Source organism: Geospiza fortis, unplaced genomic scaffold, assembly GCF_000277835.1.
Source record: "Geospiza fortis unplaced genomic scaffold, GeoFor_1.0 scaffold112, whole genome shotgun sequence".
Lineage (NCBI taxonomy): Eukaryota > Metazoa > Chordata > Aves > Passeriformes > Thraupidae > Geospiza > Geospiza fortis.
Window position 1 is genome coordinate 17,775,567 of NW_005054298.1, and position 17,659 is coordinate 17,793,225.

At 37.1% G+C, this 17,659-nt stretch overlaps 1 protein-coding gene across 1 annotated transcript; it reads left to right on the forward strand.

The window, feature by feature from the left end:
* The first annotated feature begins 1,903 nt into the window (after nucleotides 1–1,903).
* PPIG (peptidylprolyl isomerase G) lies at nucleotides 1,904–17,158 on the forward strand. The gene is made up of 12 exons (XM_005415842.3): nucleotides 1,904–1,984; nucleotides 2,100–2,174; nucleotides 4,289–4,396; nucleotides 4,896–4,940; nucleotides 6,824–6,911; nucleotides 8,004–8,033; nucleotides 8,126–8,265; nucleotides 11,995–12,199; nucleotides 13,874–14,041; nucleotides 14,535–14,619; nucleotides 15,414–15,550; nucleotides 15,878–17,158. The coding sequence occupies exons 1-12, from the start codon at nucleotides 1,924–1,926 to the stop codon at nucleotides 16,995–16,997; spliced, it is 2,262 nt and encodes a 753-aa protein (XP_005415899.1). The 5' UTR covers nucleotides 1,904–1,923; the 3' UTR covers nucleotides 16,998–17,158.
* Nucleotides 17,159–17,659: the final 501 nt, after the last annotated feature.

The window sequence follows — 17,659 nt, forward strand, 5'->3', positions numbered from 1 at the left end:
CTGTATATAAGTGTTAAAGCATAACTCTACGTTTCTCAAGAAAACTGCTTGTAAAGCAGGAAATTCCTTCTCACTTAAGCATTAGAATTAAATGCTTAAAGTTTGAGTACAAGCAGCCAATCAGTTGTGGTACTGATGCTCCTTAGAGGTCTCAGTTCAGTTAAAACTGGCAGTTCTAGCACCAAACAATATTTATGACAGCATTTATGAAAGGATTCGTTGAAAAAAGTATCACCATGCAGCTGTGTGGTCTGTTGTGCCCCCGTCAGTGAGTGGCTGTGCTTTGTGGGGTCTCAGCTCTGAGAGCAGCCTGTCCGCACCCTCCCATCCCATCCCATCCCATCCCCTCCTTGTCCACACCCTGCCTGCCTTGGCTGCGGTGACCTGGGCAGCCTCCTGCTGACCTATGGCATCTGAGTTTTCACCTATGGCCATCTTCTCTGCTTGTTTCTCTGCTGGCCACAAAATTGGTTGTACTAATAGGAGACAAATGCTATTTCAATTCAAGCAGACTGAGATAAGCCTGCTGCCTTGGACCAGTGTCTGGTTTGTGTGTATGAATGGATCTGTTACACACCTAGAGAATATCTAGTGAGATTCTGCATTTTTTTAAAATCTTTTCATGCTAAAAATCACATGAATAATGAACTACTGAGTGATATTTAATTTAAACCGGTCCTGCATTGTTCCTATGATTTTTGCTGTGTAATCTTAGCAAAATGTTAGGAGTGACAGCACAAGTAGGGAGAATATAGGCTAACATGATTACACTGCTCTCTTGATTTTTTTACAGCCTCTTGTTCATATGCTGAGAGTGACAGATGGTAACAATTGAGTTTTTCAAGCGTGTTCTGTGGTACAACTATGAATGAAGCTTTAGGAGAGATGTGTGTGGTATATCAGCTAGATTTGAGCCATATTTTCTGGCAATAAAAAATAATTAGGACTGAAAATGTATGGATTATATTCCAAATTCTGGAAAAGGTACTCCTGTCTTACAGATCATTTTGCTGTCACTGTTCATTTTTTTTGTTGTTGTTTTTTTTTTTTCCCAGTCTGAAGTAACTCAGAGAGGATAGGGATTTAGAAAAGGGAAATAATATGATTGTACATAATGTTGCAATTGTTGGAGGTGCAAATGGAATTAAGACATAGCTTAATTCCATACACAAAAATAAAAGAATTTATATAGTCTAAGGCAAAAGTTGCATTGAAATTCTCTATAAGGAATCATAGAATCATTTAGGCTGGAAAAACTCCTTAAGACCATTGAGTCCAATGGTAAATCTAGCAGTACCAAGTCTCCAACCGAACCATGTCCTTAAGCAGCATTATGCATCTATACATCTTTTAAATGATACTAGTGAGGGTGTCCCATGAGATAAACAATTATATAAAAGGAAAAGAGACAATGAAAAACCAAAATAATTTCACTTAGCAGCAGCTGTGGAAAAAAAAATACACCTTTGTAATTTTTTTTTGTCCAGAATGGTTTGACTCCTAATTGGAGCAATGCCTGGTAACTGCCATGACAGGAATCCAAGAAGTACTGAATTTTGAAATTTGAAAATTGAATGCTGGAGCCTTTCCCCTATCTCACAGTATCTTTTCCTTTTGTATTTCCCCACCTGAAGTATGGCACTCAAGTTTAAATTTAATGTTACTGCAACAGACATGAAGAAAATCACTCATTTGGGGCTACAACACATTAAAATGGCCCAAAGTACTGGGCATTTTTTGAACTTCAAAAAATGCTAATGTTTGCTGTCTGGGGCTGTCTGGGGCTTTTTGTTTGCTTTTCTGCAGTTTTTGTTGTCTTTTTGTATTGACTTACACCTCTATTGACTTACACATGATTTCAGCGCACAGAAGGAAAAACTAAATTTTATTTTCATTGCTTACAGTAATTAGACTTCTGAAGCCATGGGAGTAAAGGTCCAGAGACCACGTTGCTTTTTTGACATAGCCATCAACAATGTACCCGGTAAGAAAATTCAAGTATCAATTCAGTAGCATGATATTCATGTGAGATATGTATAGGAATAATACAAATACCATTTAACTTCACAATAAATATGGTGTTTATTTTTATTTTCTAGCTGGAAGAGTGGTCTTTGAATTGTTTTCAGATGTGTGTCCAAAGACATGTGAGAATTTTCGCTGCCTTTGCACAGGTTTGTAGATTTTACTATTTAATCTGTAATTTTTAATGTAATGCCATGTTAACTAGTTTGATGTCTCTTATAATTTGTGACATTTTCTTAAATATGGAAGTAAGTTCAGAATTGGTTCTTGACACCTCCAAATATTTAGCTGATGATGCGCATATGAGCCTACAAATATGATGTAAAGCCAAAGCAATTGTAGCTTTGGCTTAGTGTGTTGCAGGGAGTATATACTAACCAACTTTAAATACGGGCACAGTAAGCTGATTTTCTGTTACTAGCTCAGATATTACTGCTCACATTATATAACATCAACCAGTCTTGAAAGGTAGCCAACAAGAGGTCAACCATGCAGACTTACGTTTCAGTCTTGTGATACTTTGTGGAATTTGAAAGGTGATGCTTTTATTCATCAGTTGTTTTTTGTTATTTTAATTTCTTGATGGATGCTGGTGATTTCTACTCCTATTGAAAGGGTATTTCTTGAGGAAATTACTCAGGAGATTCTCGCTTGGAAACATTTACAAAGAGAATTACTTTACTGTGGACTGCATACTTTTGTTGCAAATGCTGACAGCTTAGCAAAACTTGGGTTTATTGTTGCAAGAATAACTTTGTGAATACATAAACAGCATATATGCTTTCTGTCTTCAGCTTTTTCTGCTTCCTTTCCTTCCAGCTTGGTTATTTTTCAGGTCAAGAGTCTGTAGCTGTTAATAGTGAATCCCTCAGCAGTACTAATATGATCTGAATCAGGTGTGGATACATGATTACATTCATGTTAAGTGAACTAGATCGTGCAGCGCACCATTCAGGATGTCTGCAGGAATGTAGGCATTATCTGATCTGACAATAGGTTTAATGGCAAAATCAAATAATCAAAAATTGTTAACAAATTTGAACTTTAATGATTTTTAATGGCTATGACTATGTTAACACGTGACTGTGGCATTCTTGATCTGGTGTCAATCTCCCAAAAGTCAGATTATTGAATAAAGGTGTTACTCCCCACTGCTGCCTTATATTTGTGATTTGAAGTCTTCAGCAGCGTTTCAGGTCAGCAACACATAAAACTAAGTTCATCCTTTGTTGCTGACATCCATAATCAAATTCAGATCCTGAACTATTGTGCTGCCTTAACACATACAAGAATAGAATAGAAAAAGATGCAGAAGGTTTGATATTGATCATCAGCAAATTATTCAAGCTTTTAGTTTTTGTTTTTCTTACTCATCTTTTTGTCTGGAAGTTCTGAAAAGTGTGTGCTGCCTTTGTAAAACAGGGATCCACAGCTCCATGTTTTCCTGGCATACACCAAGTTAGTGGAACATACACAGCATTACATTCATCAGAGTTCCTATCAAAAGTGGGTTTTTTTTCTAGCTATTCAAATCCATATGGAGACGCCAGTCTGTAAGTTCAGAGGAACTGCCCTTGACAAAAGCTTCCAGTTTAATTGCTCAGAATAAGATTATAGGAAGATGCTGTCTAACAGTTTGCCAACATGAAGAGGAAGCGGTCTTCCCTGAGAAGTCCCACTGATTACCTTGCTGTTACCTTCACAGGACCCACCATGAGCCATTCATCTGGCTGACTCAGCAGAAATCCTCTCTCTTTGAGCAGGGAGAGGCCGTTGTGTTGTAGCTGAAGCAGAGTTTGCTTAAACAGCAGAGCCGATGCAAGGGAGGAAGATGGCAGTTGTCATCATGAGAGAGGGGGGAATGAGAGTCCTCCCCCTTCCCCCTGCCTCTATGGCTTTCTTACAACTTTTTATGGTACCTTAGCCTTGCTGTTTTTTAAGTACAGATCTGATTGTTTCTTACGTGTTTCTGAGCAATACTAGTTGTCATAAATACAAACTGGATGTTTAGCTTCAGTCAATCTGCATGGCAGTGTCCAGAGTTGTATACTAATGTCAGTAAGGAGTTCTTCTAGTATAACTGTAGAGACAGAAAATAGTTTCTCCACTGCTTTCGTAAATGCCACTTTCTTACAGGTAAGTCTGCCTCACAGGCCAGTTTTTCAGAGCACAGAAGATGATTTTGATTGAGTGCTTTACATAGAACTTTTTTGTAATGAAGATGCAGAGAGTAATTTTTGGTTTTGTTCATTTTCTTCTTTAGGTGAAAAGGGTACAGGAAAGTCCACCCAAAAGCCATTGCATTACAAAAGTTGTCTGTTTCACAGGGTAGTGAAAGATTTTATGATCCAAGGAGGCGACTTCAGTGAAGGTATGACATGAATCTTTAAAGAAAATTTTGACGCTTATGTAATAAAACATTTCAAAAGTTCTATATAGAACCATTTACTTAAATTGATTATTCTCTGACAGATATCTCTGCTTTTTTCCTTTTCGTCTGTGTGAGCACCTTTCCATGAGAATTTATATAATAAATTTCTATATGTGCATTCACCCACTTTTGCTCAAGTTATCTCAATCGTTGAGAGAATCAAATACCTGCTACTGAAAGGTTGAAGCATGAGAATTAAATATTGTATCTGCTGCTGGGAAATAAAGAAAAGGAGACTGTTGCTGAATACATGGGAAAATACTTTCTTGTTTTCCAAGTTTTTTACTTCTGGATTACAAAGATGTATCTTGATTGTGTTTGCTTATCTTGAAGAATAATGTCAGTGACTTGGATGCAGTTACATCAGTGTTATGAAGTACCTTCCACATAATGTAACTCTTTTAATCACTACTTTAACTGTCACTTTTCCTCTTTTAAGGAAATGGCAGAGGAGGAGAATCCATTTATGGTGGCTTTTTTGAAGGTAAGGGTTCTATCTGTCTGTTCTATTTTGGCGTTAAATTAAACAATTACCTTTATGTCCTGTAGTCTTTGTTCTGTAAACCTGAACTCCATTTTTTAAAAAGATTTTGTTTGGTCTTGAAGGCCTTTGACTGTCCGGTTAAAGTTATTTTACTTTTAAGATACGAACCATTTTAATGAACAAAAAACTAAAACTGAACTCCTTTGTATTTGTCCCTTTTACCAGACTTACATTTTTATTGCTGGTTTTAGACATTTACTTTTGGCTTGGTCAGCAAGCTAAAAGCTGGGGATGATCTTCTCTTTGAAGGAAAAGGAGAAAGGTGTTGATGGGGTTAGGTTTCCTTGCAAATTTTTATTTAAAAAACGCACAGCCCTGCTTTACTGAACCCAAGATGGTAGAGCTTTTAGTTTTCTCACAGACCTGGTTCTTTCTCAGCCAGTGTTGCAGAAGAAGTTATAGTTGCTGCATTTCTCAGTTTGTGTTTGCCCAGAATATAGTGGAGCATCTGTGTTTATTGGAGCAGTTGTTGTGTTACACCTAAGCACAGGTGCTGGGTAGCTGCCACCCAGGCAAGGTTAAGCCCTTCTCCCCTCCCAGATACTTTTTTTTGCCATTGGTTGTTGTCTGAGCTTGCAGCACACACAATAATTATTCATTGCTGTAGTTGGGCCAGGCTGCAAATTTATATCAGACCTTGAGTGGAATCAACAGTTTGCAACTGCCAAAAGAGGGAGGAGGCCTTACCTTCTCTGACTCTCCCATCAAACTAGCCTGATTCAGCTTACTAAAATGCTTGAAGATTATTGTAGCAAAAAAAAAATTTATATATTCCCATGTTAGTGAGTGGATCCAATTTGGCAAGCATAAGAACTAAAACAAATGAGTAGCTGGATTTGAGGAAATGTATGGCTGGGAGAAATGGAAAAATGAGCACAACCTCCAGTTACCTTCTGGCAAAAGTGGGCTGGCTGTTCAACTTGGCTGGTCCCTGTATGGAACTGAATTTGTGGAAAGTTTTGCTTTCATGGATCAGTTAACCAATGCACCATAGGATTAGGTTGGCACTTGATGCTATTGTACAGGTGATTGGAGAGTGAGTGGGACTGTCCCTTTCATGGCTAGTGACAGTAGCATTATGAATATTGTACATTTTTCTTTGTCAATACTTCCTCCTGCTATCTGTATCCAAACAGCATTGAGCAAATGTCCTCGTGTCTGCAGAATTTCCTTCCCCCAAAAGCCTTTTTGCTGTTTTGGGAAAGAAGGGAGAGAATTATTTCTTACAGGTGTCTTAAATGAAGAATAGTGATTACATTTTACGCTTTTTTTCATTTCATAGTTTCATTGGGATTTAGTTTGAACTATTAGCAGTTCCTTGCATGTAAGAAGTAGGATTCATTGAAGTTAAACTAATTTTCTTGTTGGCTAACTTGATAAATACATCTCTGTCCGTCAGACAAACAAGTTGTTTGGGATTCCTATCAAACTCTCTATGCATACTTAAAAAAAAACCAAACCAAAACAACAAAATGCCTGAAAATTAGGATTTATTAATCATTAATACACAGCTTCTGTTCCAAAGAAAAGTAGAACAACAACTTAAACATCTCTGCTAGTGTTGATAGGAGACAGATCTTTTGTGCAAGAATACTAAATTTTAATTTTTTTTCCTCTCAGGCTATAAATCATTGGATTCATATTTCTCCTTGTTACATAGAATTAACAGAATGATGTTTTAAAAATAGCTGTTACTTTTAGTAACACAACTTTTCATTCAAGTGGGTAACAAATTTATTTAATTAGGATTCATTTACTAAATGATAGCATTTACCTAAGCATATATCGTATGCTTAAAAAGTAACTGAAAACACTTTCTTTAGATGAAAGTTTTGCTGTAAAGCACAACAAAGAATTTCTCCTTTCAATGGCCAACCGAGGGAAAGATACAAATGGTTCACAGTTCTTTATGTAAGTATTGAAATGTCTTGAAATGTGTATATGGTTTGCTATTTGTAAGCTGTTAAGGGAATCCTTTTAAATATTGAAGACTAGCTCCTGTGAAAGCCAAAATTGATGGTTTTTTACCAGGCTGCCTGGAAGTAACCATTTTCCTAATGTACTTGTTTTTACCCCGATGGGCTTATTTGTATTTAATTTTCTGTGCAAAAGGACTTTCAGTAGTTTTCAGTAGCTGTGTTCTAACTTGGGCAAAAAAGCAAACCTGTTAGTTGCTTGTAAAATTCTTATTACTCTAATGAATTGTTTTCAGAAAAGTGGCAAAAGAGCTCTGGGAGCTCTCCAAAGTAGTAGAGGGCTTTTTCTAATCACAAAATAGCTTTCCAGTACAGTCTTACTTATAGGTAAAATTTAAGTTCTAAAAATACATTGCAGTAGACTCTTTTAAATTCTAAATTATCTACAGAAAATATCCTCAAAATACATCAGTCTTACCCATGTTTCATGGCCTTAGTTAACATAACGAGTTGTGGATGTCAGCATTAAAACCTTATTTTGGGATTTGTAAATGATCATTAATCATCCCAGTTTTCTACTCTTCCATAACTGACATGTATACCTTAGTAATGCTAGTATGGGGAAAAGCTGAGAGAGAGTCAGTTCTTCTGTGTCAAGTAATCTCTACATGCAGATACTTTTTCTTCCAGTTTTCTGGTTGTTCTCTAATGTGTAAAAGGTTATTTGCATTTTTCCTGCAGACTTTTGTATCTGTTCCTGGTAGTATTTATATAATTCAATGAGTAGAAATTTACTATATCCTATATGAGGATTCTGTCTAAAAATCTATGTGCAATTTTGGGGTTTTTTTCAGTAAAGTGTAATAGTCAAAGTGTTTCATTGAATAGCTAGTATAACATATAAAACATTAAATATTTTTAACTGCACACAAACATAGACTGATATATATTGGTTTTGTTCAGTTTTGTTAGTACACTCAAAATAATGTTCATCTTCCTATGTGTAGATTACATGCTTTGAATGCTGACGGCTTTTCACTAATACTGCTTTTGTTTTTCTTTTTAAATTAAAATCTGGAAACAACAGAACAACTAAACCTACACCTCACTTAGATGGGTAAATATCTCTTATTTTCTTCTTACATTTGTTTGGGAACTGCCTTGAAAAGTTAAGTGCTAAGAATACTTACTTTTGTTTATGTTCTTCAGGCATCATGTTGTTTTTGGACAAGTCATCTCAGGTCAGGAAGTTGTGAGAGAAATAGAAAACCAGAAAACAGATGCATCTAGTAAACCATATGCTGAAGTACGCATACTGAGTTGTGGAGAGTTAATTCCAAAATCCAAAGGTAAAGTTGAACTGTACATATGAGGTAATTTTGCTTGTTTTCTTCCATGCTGGCTGCTTATAAAATATTTAGAAGCTTACTTGTGATAGATGATGGCTTGGTTGGTGAAAAGGTGTATAACATTGCAGAGCAATCTGTCTTCTAAAGAACTTAAAAGTTGATGATGCAAAAGACATTAAAGAACAATCATACGCACTTTTTTTCCAAGCTTCTCCTGTCTTGAGTTTTATTATACTCACTACATTTAGTACAAAGCTGGCAAGCACGTGTCATATCAAGTAGAGTGCTGTGTTAAGAAGATTGGTGGCAGTCTGACTTTATTTGATAACTCATACTTCTTTGGAAGGTATTGAACTTGTTTCAGGTTGCTCTAAGGTAACTCTTCAAAACAGGCACTTAGATTATAAGTCTGGGTTTGGCCCTTTAGCTCATACACTTTATAAGTTACTATAAACTATTTTTAAAGAGGAATATGACAGAACCTGTCTTTCTTTCTGGAAGGGATGTCCTGCTCTGCCATTGCAGAACTGAACATGGTATGAGAGCTTGGATCAAGCCTTATTTTATAGGAGAAGCAGAACCTAAGATGTTCCTGTCACCATGGAGAATCTCATTAGCAGAAAGCCAAGATGCTTATTTTGTTTGCTATTTAATTCTTAGCACATTCTGTTATGTACTGGGAAGGGTTGCACCAAGGATTTTGAAGCACAAGTGTGACGGTGGTCACAAGGGTGTTTGGGTGAAGGAAGAGACGTAGATCCTTGACTCCATTACAGAAGGCTTGATTTATTATGTTATGATATATACATATACTATACTATACTAAAAAGAAAAGGAAAGGAGAGTTTCCAGAAGCTGCTAGCTACCAAACAATAGAAAGTAAAAGAATGAAAAACAAACCAGCTCTCTCGGACTGTGTCCGAGAGATCTCAGCTCTGGATTGGTCATTAATTATAAACATGCAAGTTGGGCCAATCCAGACAGACTTGTTGCATTCCACAGCAGCAGATAATCTGTTGTTTGTCTTGTTGCTGAAACTCTCAGCTTCAGCCAGAAAAATCCTGAAAGAGGATTTTTCATAAAAGAAATGTCTGTGACACACAAGAATAATGGTTTGTTTGGGCAAAGGAAAATACAAGCATTTGAACTTCAGCTTCTTGTTTTTTCACCTCCTTGTTGCTCATTTGTTGTGGTATTTGGTAGAATGACTTTGGCATCTGAGGCGATCTCTTCAATACCACAGAATTCCAAGCAAACTTATCTTTTGGCTCCTGATTTCTGAAAGGTTCTGGATCATGCCATGTGTTAGGATACAATTATGGTTTTTTTGGACAGTATTCTGTAGCATAGCATCTCTTGGCAAATGCACAGGTGCTGTAACTAGAAAATAAAACAGTACAGCTGCAGGGTGGATGAAACTAGGGAATGAGACACCCACTTGCATAGATGTCTTCATTGGATTGTCACACTCCCTTTGAAGTCCACACTAGAACTCTTGAATGACTAAATGAAATTTTTGTCACTAAACAGTGATGACCTGCAGCCTTTAGGCAGGGCTTTAAAGTGCTTGTCATCCAAAGAGTGAGTGATATAAATACAAAAATTTTGTTTTCCCTCTGACTTGTCTTAAAAGAGAACAGGCTTCTGGAAGGATTTGACTTGTGTTGCCTTTACCTTTTTGTACCTTTTTGTTACCTTTATGTTCTTGTATCTCTGACTCAGTACTGATGCATTCATGGCAGCTCTGGTTTCTGTAGCTGGCCTGGTGGGCCAAGGAGGGAAATTGGTGCCTGGGTGATGGGATACCCAGTCTATGAAGCTGTAAGGTTCAGTTCTAGATAGTGATGGGCAGTGGGAATGTTTGGAGAACAAGAGGCCTTACACACCAGGATCAGGCACATGAAGGGCAGAGCAGAGTGTGGGGGAAGATGATGACCTTGATGGGTCCTAATACACAGCCAGCATGATAAAGATGCTGTGACAGACCATGGTGGAAGTTCTAGTGTGTAGAGAATCCTGCTTTTGAAAGGGGAAGACTGTGTAAGACCTCCAGTGAAAAATGGGCTGCTACTGTGAAAGTGGCAGCATGGCTGGAATTGTTCTCTGAATGCCCAACGTGGAACCTCTGATGAGCTGTGCTGGCCTGAAGCAGTGGAAAAAGGAGGAACAGTGTGACAGCACATCAGCTGAAGCAAATTTGTCAAGCAGTTGTCCAAAGGTAACAAGTGGAACAGGAGATGTCCTTGGACTTGTCAGTTACTGGGAGGGGAATCCAGATAGGAGGAGCAGTTTCTGGGATGCAGTCAGTGTCATGCAAGATCATCAGCAGAGTTATCTAACAGTGAAACTGTTTGTGGTACAGTACTGTGGGAGGTAAAAGCAAACTGACTATGTGAATTATGAGGAAGTTATCAGGGAAGGCTGCTTTTAAGAACTTAATTTTAAGACAAAGGAAAAAGAGGTTGCCTGTGAGGGAACTACAGTGATGAATTTCTGTGGGAGGGTACATTAGGATACCAAGGGAGTCTTAAGTATTTATTATATGAGTTTGTCTGGTAGGCAACACAAAGAAATTAGGTCTTCATGGAATGAAAATAGAACTGATACCTGGTAAGATGGCTAAGATGTTAAGATGCCACTAGCAGAAGGAATGACAGTATAAGCAAGGTGCTTGGTATGAGTGTTTTTGTCGTAGGTTAAAGTTGAGGAAAGGTGATCTGATTTTCACACAGTGAATATCCAGATGAAGTGCTTTATCAACTATGCAAATTATCTCCATAGGTGGAAGAACTGGATTTATTTAGGAATGAGTAGATGATGACTGAGCCATGTTACTGGATGCTGTAAATTGAATGATGCAGTGATCACAACTACAATATTGCAGAGGCCTAGATAGGCTTTTAACATGGGATTTGAGAGGATGATCACCTAGAAAAGTGGAATGTTTATCATATTTTCCTTTGGTTTTTTTAGTTCCTTAAAGTTGGAGGAATAAGTGAAAATGAGAAGATTTTAAAAAATTATAAAAGAAGAATTTCTCTGGTCAAGTGGTAGAATTTTTAGAAGATCTTAAAGTTCTAGGGAAAATCTTAAGTTCTGGGGAGAAAATAAAAGGAAGAAAGCAAAGTATTAACACAGTATTTAGAAAGGTTATTACAGACTAGCTAAGCTAATACAGCTCACAAGAAAAACTGTGGAACAAAAAACGTTACGTTAACTTTCTTAAGGACAGGTGGGAGTTTGGTACCAGTTTTGTAGAAGAGGTCCTAGTCAAAATTTCTCTTATTAGTGATTTGATGAAGTCGGGTGAAACCTGAAGCTAAAGAATTTTTTTTATAAACACATATAAATACATTTTAACGACTTCTTGGTATGTAGCTTATGTTGTATAGAACATCATCAGAAAACTTACACGGTTCTGCAAGTGCTTGACAGTATAAATTTTAGATTTAGATTCATAAATCCAAATTATGAAAATGTCTTGTTTTCCTAGACATACCCTTTATTGTACTATGGAGAAACAATGTTTTTCCAAAAAATCAATTTGTTCTTAAGTATTTTGATGAAGTAATCTCATGACACAGCTATAAGAATCTGAAAGATACAAGAGAGAATGATCCTGTCCTTACCAGGATACAAGATACAGAGACAGATACAAGATGGGTGATTTTTCTTAGATTAGTTTAGAAGTGTTTGATATTAAAATGTGTTTGCTGTTCTGATCCAAAGCTAAGAAAGAAGAAAAGAAGAGACACAAGTCATCTTCCTCATCCAGTGACTCAGAAAGTTCAAGCGATTCAGAATCATCTTCTGATTCGTCGTCGGATTCTGAGAGTGCTTCAGAAGAGAAATCTAAAAAACGAAAAAAGAAACACAAAAGAAATTCCAAGAAACATAAGAAAGAGAAGAAGAAGAGAAAGAAAAGCAAGAAAAGGTCCGTTTTGAGATTTGTTTTGTTTTGTTACATGTACACTTTACAGTACCATTCTGTTGTCTTAATAGCTGCAGGCTACGTTTGTGTAAACTAGCAATGCAGGGTTTGCAGTCTGGGAGATTGTTGGTTTCCATATACAGGAATAAATTTTCTGACATGATAGTGAAGGGTCGTGTTCATGTGCCTATGTACTGCAGCATGTAAAGGAGTAAACAAATGAGCTAAGACTTCAGTTGGCTTGAAAAGTTGGAGTGGTAGGTTTGAAATGGCTAGGGCTAGTTTGTTGCCATAAATTTACTTCTGTACAATTCAGTTTGAACTATATGTGATGGAGCAGGAATATAGCAAAACTAAACATAAAATTAATAAATTAACTTCTAGTAAGTTCTTAAATAATAATTCTTAAGTAATTAATACTTCAATTTTTTGGTCTGATATGCCAAAACTCTTGCAGTTTCACTGGAAGATAATAAATCTCAGAAAGCAGTCTTGCTTCTGAGAATGTTATTTTGAAATTAATAGCTTTGTTATAGTTCAGTGTGAGATAAAAGTTGTGTCAGTTTGTCCTGATTTAAGGCAAATTTGGGAGGAAACTCCTAAAGGGGTCCCTCTAGAAAAGCAGATTCAAGTGGCCCTTCCCCCGACTGGTTCAGGAAAGGATTTCCTTGGAGAAAAGTACAAAAAAGTGTTAATTTAAAAAGCAAAGTATTCACAAGCATAAAAAACAAGCAATATTAAACAATAAAACCTCGGCCTTCTGAAAGGATGACAAATTCAGAAAGGCCTTGTCGTGGGCTGTAACTCAGTGGGCTCACTCAGTCTGTGTTCAGTTCCTCCAGTGCTGGAATGCAGCGTCCCAGGCCCTGGTGGCCACAGGTGTCAGCTCCTGGTGCTCTTCTGGGTTTTCAGTCCAGAGCAGGTTCAGACAGTTCCAAGAAAAAGAAAAACCACAGTCCAGGGAAATTCACTGCCTCAGCTAGCTAAAAACTGACTAAAAGCACAGGAGAGCTCTGTCCCACTGTCTGTGCTGCAGATAGGGGAAGGATGCAGGGGAGCAAGTGCAGCTTCTGATAACAAATTTGGGATTCTTCTTCGCTCTTTGCTCTCAGAACCAGTCTTAAAGGTGCAGAACCTAATTGGGGATACAAGCATCATAAAGTCACCCCAGGACACAGTGCAAGTCACATTTTTCTAAGCTAGCAGTGGAGTTTAAGAAACATTCACTTAGGGCAGTGCTGCCTAAATACTGTTTCTGTGCACCTAAGCCCTTTTTGCAGAAGTTTCACAGAATTCCAGTTGCTTGGAATCACTATAGTCTGTAGAGAGTTACATATCTAGTGTAAAATCTGAATTTTTAGTCTCCTGAGATTGTTTTTAAAAGACAATAAATTGAACTAAAAAGTTGTATCTAAACAGACAGTATGTATATGTTCAGTGTTGCACCATTGTAATTAGTAGAGAAAAAGTGTTGGTCAGAAATATACTGCTGTTGTATACTTTGGAACAAATATATCATGGGGGGAGAAAGTTGTTTCTGAAATAGCTCTATTTTCTGAGATTCTTGTGGTATTGTTGTATATTGAATTAAGAGAATTTCTGAATTATTTAAATAGATTGAAGGTTCTTCCCTCGTCCAGATAACTCATTATGCATATTTTCTATACAAAAATAAAGCTCATCCAGTGAAAGTGAAGATGAAAATACTGAAGCACAGCCATTATCTACTGTCCGTCCTGAAGAAATTCCTCCTATACCTGAAAACCGGTTCCTGATGAGGAAAAGTCCTCCTAAAGTAGATGAGAAAGAAAAAGAGAGAAAAAGCAGAGAGAAGGAAAGAGAGAGGTAATGTATCTGGTTTGAGTCTGACTATGGTATGGTCACATACTATAGTCTGGCAGTGGTATGGTCACATTGCTGTTTTAGAGCTCTGATGTTGAATCTTTTCCATGTTGAACAGTTCCATGTTGTAAGCACTGCTGGATGAAAAAGAGATTTCTCTGTTTATTGGAAGCTGTTGTCTTTGTCCTAGAACAAAGGCCTAGTTTCTGAAAATGGTTTTAGTGAGTAAAGAATGTATAATGACTGGCTTAATCTCATGGCATGCATTGGAACTGTCCAGTCTGAGTCTATGAGTTATTCTTTTTTCAAAAATTGAAAAACCTGGAAATCTTGTAAAATTATTGTGGTCATAAATTGAAGTTTTACTGTGCAGATGTTACTGTCTGCTGTAAAATAAAATGGTGTGTTTTCATTTAGTTTGTGAAGAGGTTGTAATACTAATTTTCCTTCTTTTTTAATTGTACAAACTATATAATTATTTTTAAATTATTTTTAGTAATCTGTCAAACTCACAGTCAACATACCAGAGAAGACTGTTAGTCACCAGATCTGGAAGGAAGATAAAAGGAAGAGGACCAAGGGTAAATGTTTGCAATCTATTATTCAAAATAAGCAAGGTGGTAGCACAATCTCACTGCTGGTGTTGCTAATCATATTCATTGGGAGAGTTGATTTTAAAAAAAGAAGTGCATCATAATTGATTTGAAGACTGAGGTTTCAAGGAGGACAGAAAAGAGAAGAAGGGGGTGAGAAAAAAACCATTAAAATATTTTATTTAAGTTAATATGGTAATATTTAAATTGGTGAATGGAACTAGCTCAAGAAGGGTTCTAATGAACACAGAACCAGTAACATCAGTGCCAAGAATGTGGGGAAGACTTCTCCCCCTTTTGGCAGGGGGGAGCTGTCAAATTGGCTCTTTCAATATTGTGAAGCCATATGCTATGTGCTGCATGTAGCAAATGTTTTTAATAACTGAAGTCTCTATCCCTCCAATTCTTAGTAAAATCCTTAACAAATGTAAAGTGTTGTTTTTGCATTGCCTGTCAAAGACACAAATCTTCATTGTTAGTAAACAAATATTAGTGTTTGTGCAAATTAAAAGTAGCAGAAAACCTCTCATCAGACTACAAAAATCCTAATGTAGACTTAACCTTAAAATCAGTTATTTGATCAGACTTGGTGTGTTCCCTCTTTAGTTAAGTGTCAGATACATTTTCAGTAAGTTAGTAACTTGTCAGTGGAAACTTGGTATATACATGTGAAGTGTCCTGTTAGGTGCTGTGTAGAACAGAGTGCCAGGGTTGCAAATGTTGCTTAGGCATCAGCATGTGAAATTTAAACTAAGGCAGGATTTTCTCTCTTTTCCTCTAAGCGTTACCGGACACCTTCCAGATCCAGGTCAAGAGATCGATTCCGGCGCAGTGAAACTCCTCCACATTGGAGGCAAGAAATGCAAAGAGCTCAAAGAATGAGAGTCTCTAGTGGAGAAAGGTGGATAAAAGGAGACAAGTAAGGTTATTTCTTTCTGGAACATGTGCATATGGGTTTTTAAAAAAGCTTTAGTTGCTAATTTTTTTTTTTGCTTGTTTAATTAAAAGTAATACCTATTTTATTGGATTTTCAATTGCAATTGCTTTCAAGAAGCCAGGATGCTGACTTAATTATTCCATTATTTAATTGTGTGTGAGTTTAACCATGCTACTGCAAATACATAGTTATTAATAAAAATTATCTGATGTGAAGTTTTAGTTGTGAAGCTGTCTCACTTCTGGTTTAATTTTTCTGAGTGGAGGGAAATGAAAACATTTTTAAAAATTTTATCTTTTTCTCTCCAAGGAGTGAAATAAATGAAACCAAGAAAGATAATCAAAAGAGCCCAGGAAGAGGAAGAGAGAGAAGAATATCAGACCACAGGCAAGTTTCTGAAAGTCCAAGCCGAAGAGGGGAAAAAGAGAAGAAAAAAGATCACAAATCCAGCAGTAAAGACAGGGAGACAAGAAGAAATTCAGAAAAAGATGACAAGCATAACAAAATCAAATCCAAGAAGAGAGCTAAATCTAGAAGCCATAGTAAAAGCAGAGAGAAATCAAAAAGTAAAGAAAGAGACTCCAGACACAGCAGACATGATGAAAAGAGACTAAGATCAAGAAGCAAAGAGAGAGACCATGAGAAAGGTAGAGAAAAAGAAAAGCACTATGATTCTAGAGGGAGAGAGAAAGAAAGAAGTAGGAGCAAGGAGAGAAGTAAAAGAGCAGGCTCAAGAAGTAATGAACAAGAGCATAGGAAGAGCAAAGACAGGGAGAAACGCAAGTCAAGAAGCAAAGAGCGTGAGCATGCTAGAGGGAAACACAGCTCCAGCAGCAGAACAAGGGATCGCAGCAAAAGCAGAGACAGGGGTAGGAGAGGGAGATCCAGAAGCAGGGACAGGGATCGCAGTCGAAGTAAGGACTATTCAAGGAATAGAGATAGAGAAACAAGGAGGAGAGGAAGATCAAGAAGCAGAGAAAGGAGAGGTACACCAGATAAATACAGAGGAAGAGAGAACAGGAGGAGGAGAGAATCAAGGAGTTCAGAGAGAGATGAAAGTCAAAGCAGAAACAGAGAAAGGTATTCAAATAGGGAAAGTAGAAGCTCATATAAGAGGAATGATAGTGAAAGCCAAAGGAAGAGGCGTTCAAAAAGCCGTGAAAGTAGTAGTCCTGAATCTGGCAGAGATAAGAAGTCTAGTAGAGATCAGGATAGAAGTCCAGACTCAAAAAAGAGACCAAGTAGCAAAGAGAGAGAATCAAAAAAATCATACTCGCGCAGCAGTAAAGAAAAGGAAAAGACCAGATCCTCAGCAGAACAAGAAGTAAACCAAAAATCAAAGAGTCAGGAGAGAGATCATGCCCCTAGTAAAGATAAAAAATCTGATCGTGAAACAAGTCCTGGAACAGATGATGAGAGGCATGGATGAGTTTGTGGACTTAATGTTTCCATTGTCTCAAAGTTTTAGAGACGTTTTGGGGAACGCCTTTTTTAAAGATGTGGACTTCAGTTTGGTCTTTTGATAATCTAAAACCTGGATCATTTGTACTGCTAAAGTTTTAATAAACTTGAAATGAAAAAGAAATTACATGTGTAATACAGTGTGCTGTGTTTTAAATATTTCATTGGATTATGTATCCTTCTTGTGTGTTGTCAGCTAGAAAGGTAACTTCCATGCCACTTTTATTTTTTACCTGCTCAACATAGTTCAGTGCAAGCAATGGCTGCCTGTGAAGAGGCTTGTTCCATATGTGAAGAAGAAAGCTGCAGATAAACTACATGTCATCTTAAAGCTAGGAGAATATTGCAAGGTGTCCATTACTCCAGTCTTGCTACATCTGTTTTTCAGTAGGTATAAATCCTAAGGAAATTTATTTGTAGATGTAAATTATGTTAGTTTTTATTGTAGTCACAAAGTGAATTAATTTAAGTAAATCTTTGTTTGTAATTCTGTCACTGCCAGCAGTAGAATTCATTCATGTAGTAAGGCAGTCATCTGTGTTTGGGAGTTATTTCCTTGTCCTAAAAAAAATTTTGAAGTGCTCATCAGCATAACTTTTTTCCCCTGTAACCTCTCCATTCTGTGCTTTC

What these genes read in the sequence shown, in the direction of transcription:
- PPIG (XM_005415842.3), top strand. Translation starts at nt 1,924, where the DNA reads ATGGGAGTAAAGGTCCAGAGACCACGTTGCTTTTTTGACATAGCCATC. An exon ending in GTTAATTCCAAAATCCAAAG is followed by an intron (nt 8,266 to 11,994) that starts GTAAAGTTGAAC and finishes TCTGATCCAAAG; the next exon opens with CTAAGAAAGAAGAAAAGAAG. An exon ending in TAAAAGGAAGAGGACCAAGG is followed by an intron (nt 14,620 to 15,413) that starts GTAAATGTTTGC and finishes TTTTCCTCTAAG; the next exon opens with CGTTACCGGACACCTTCCAG.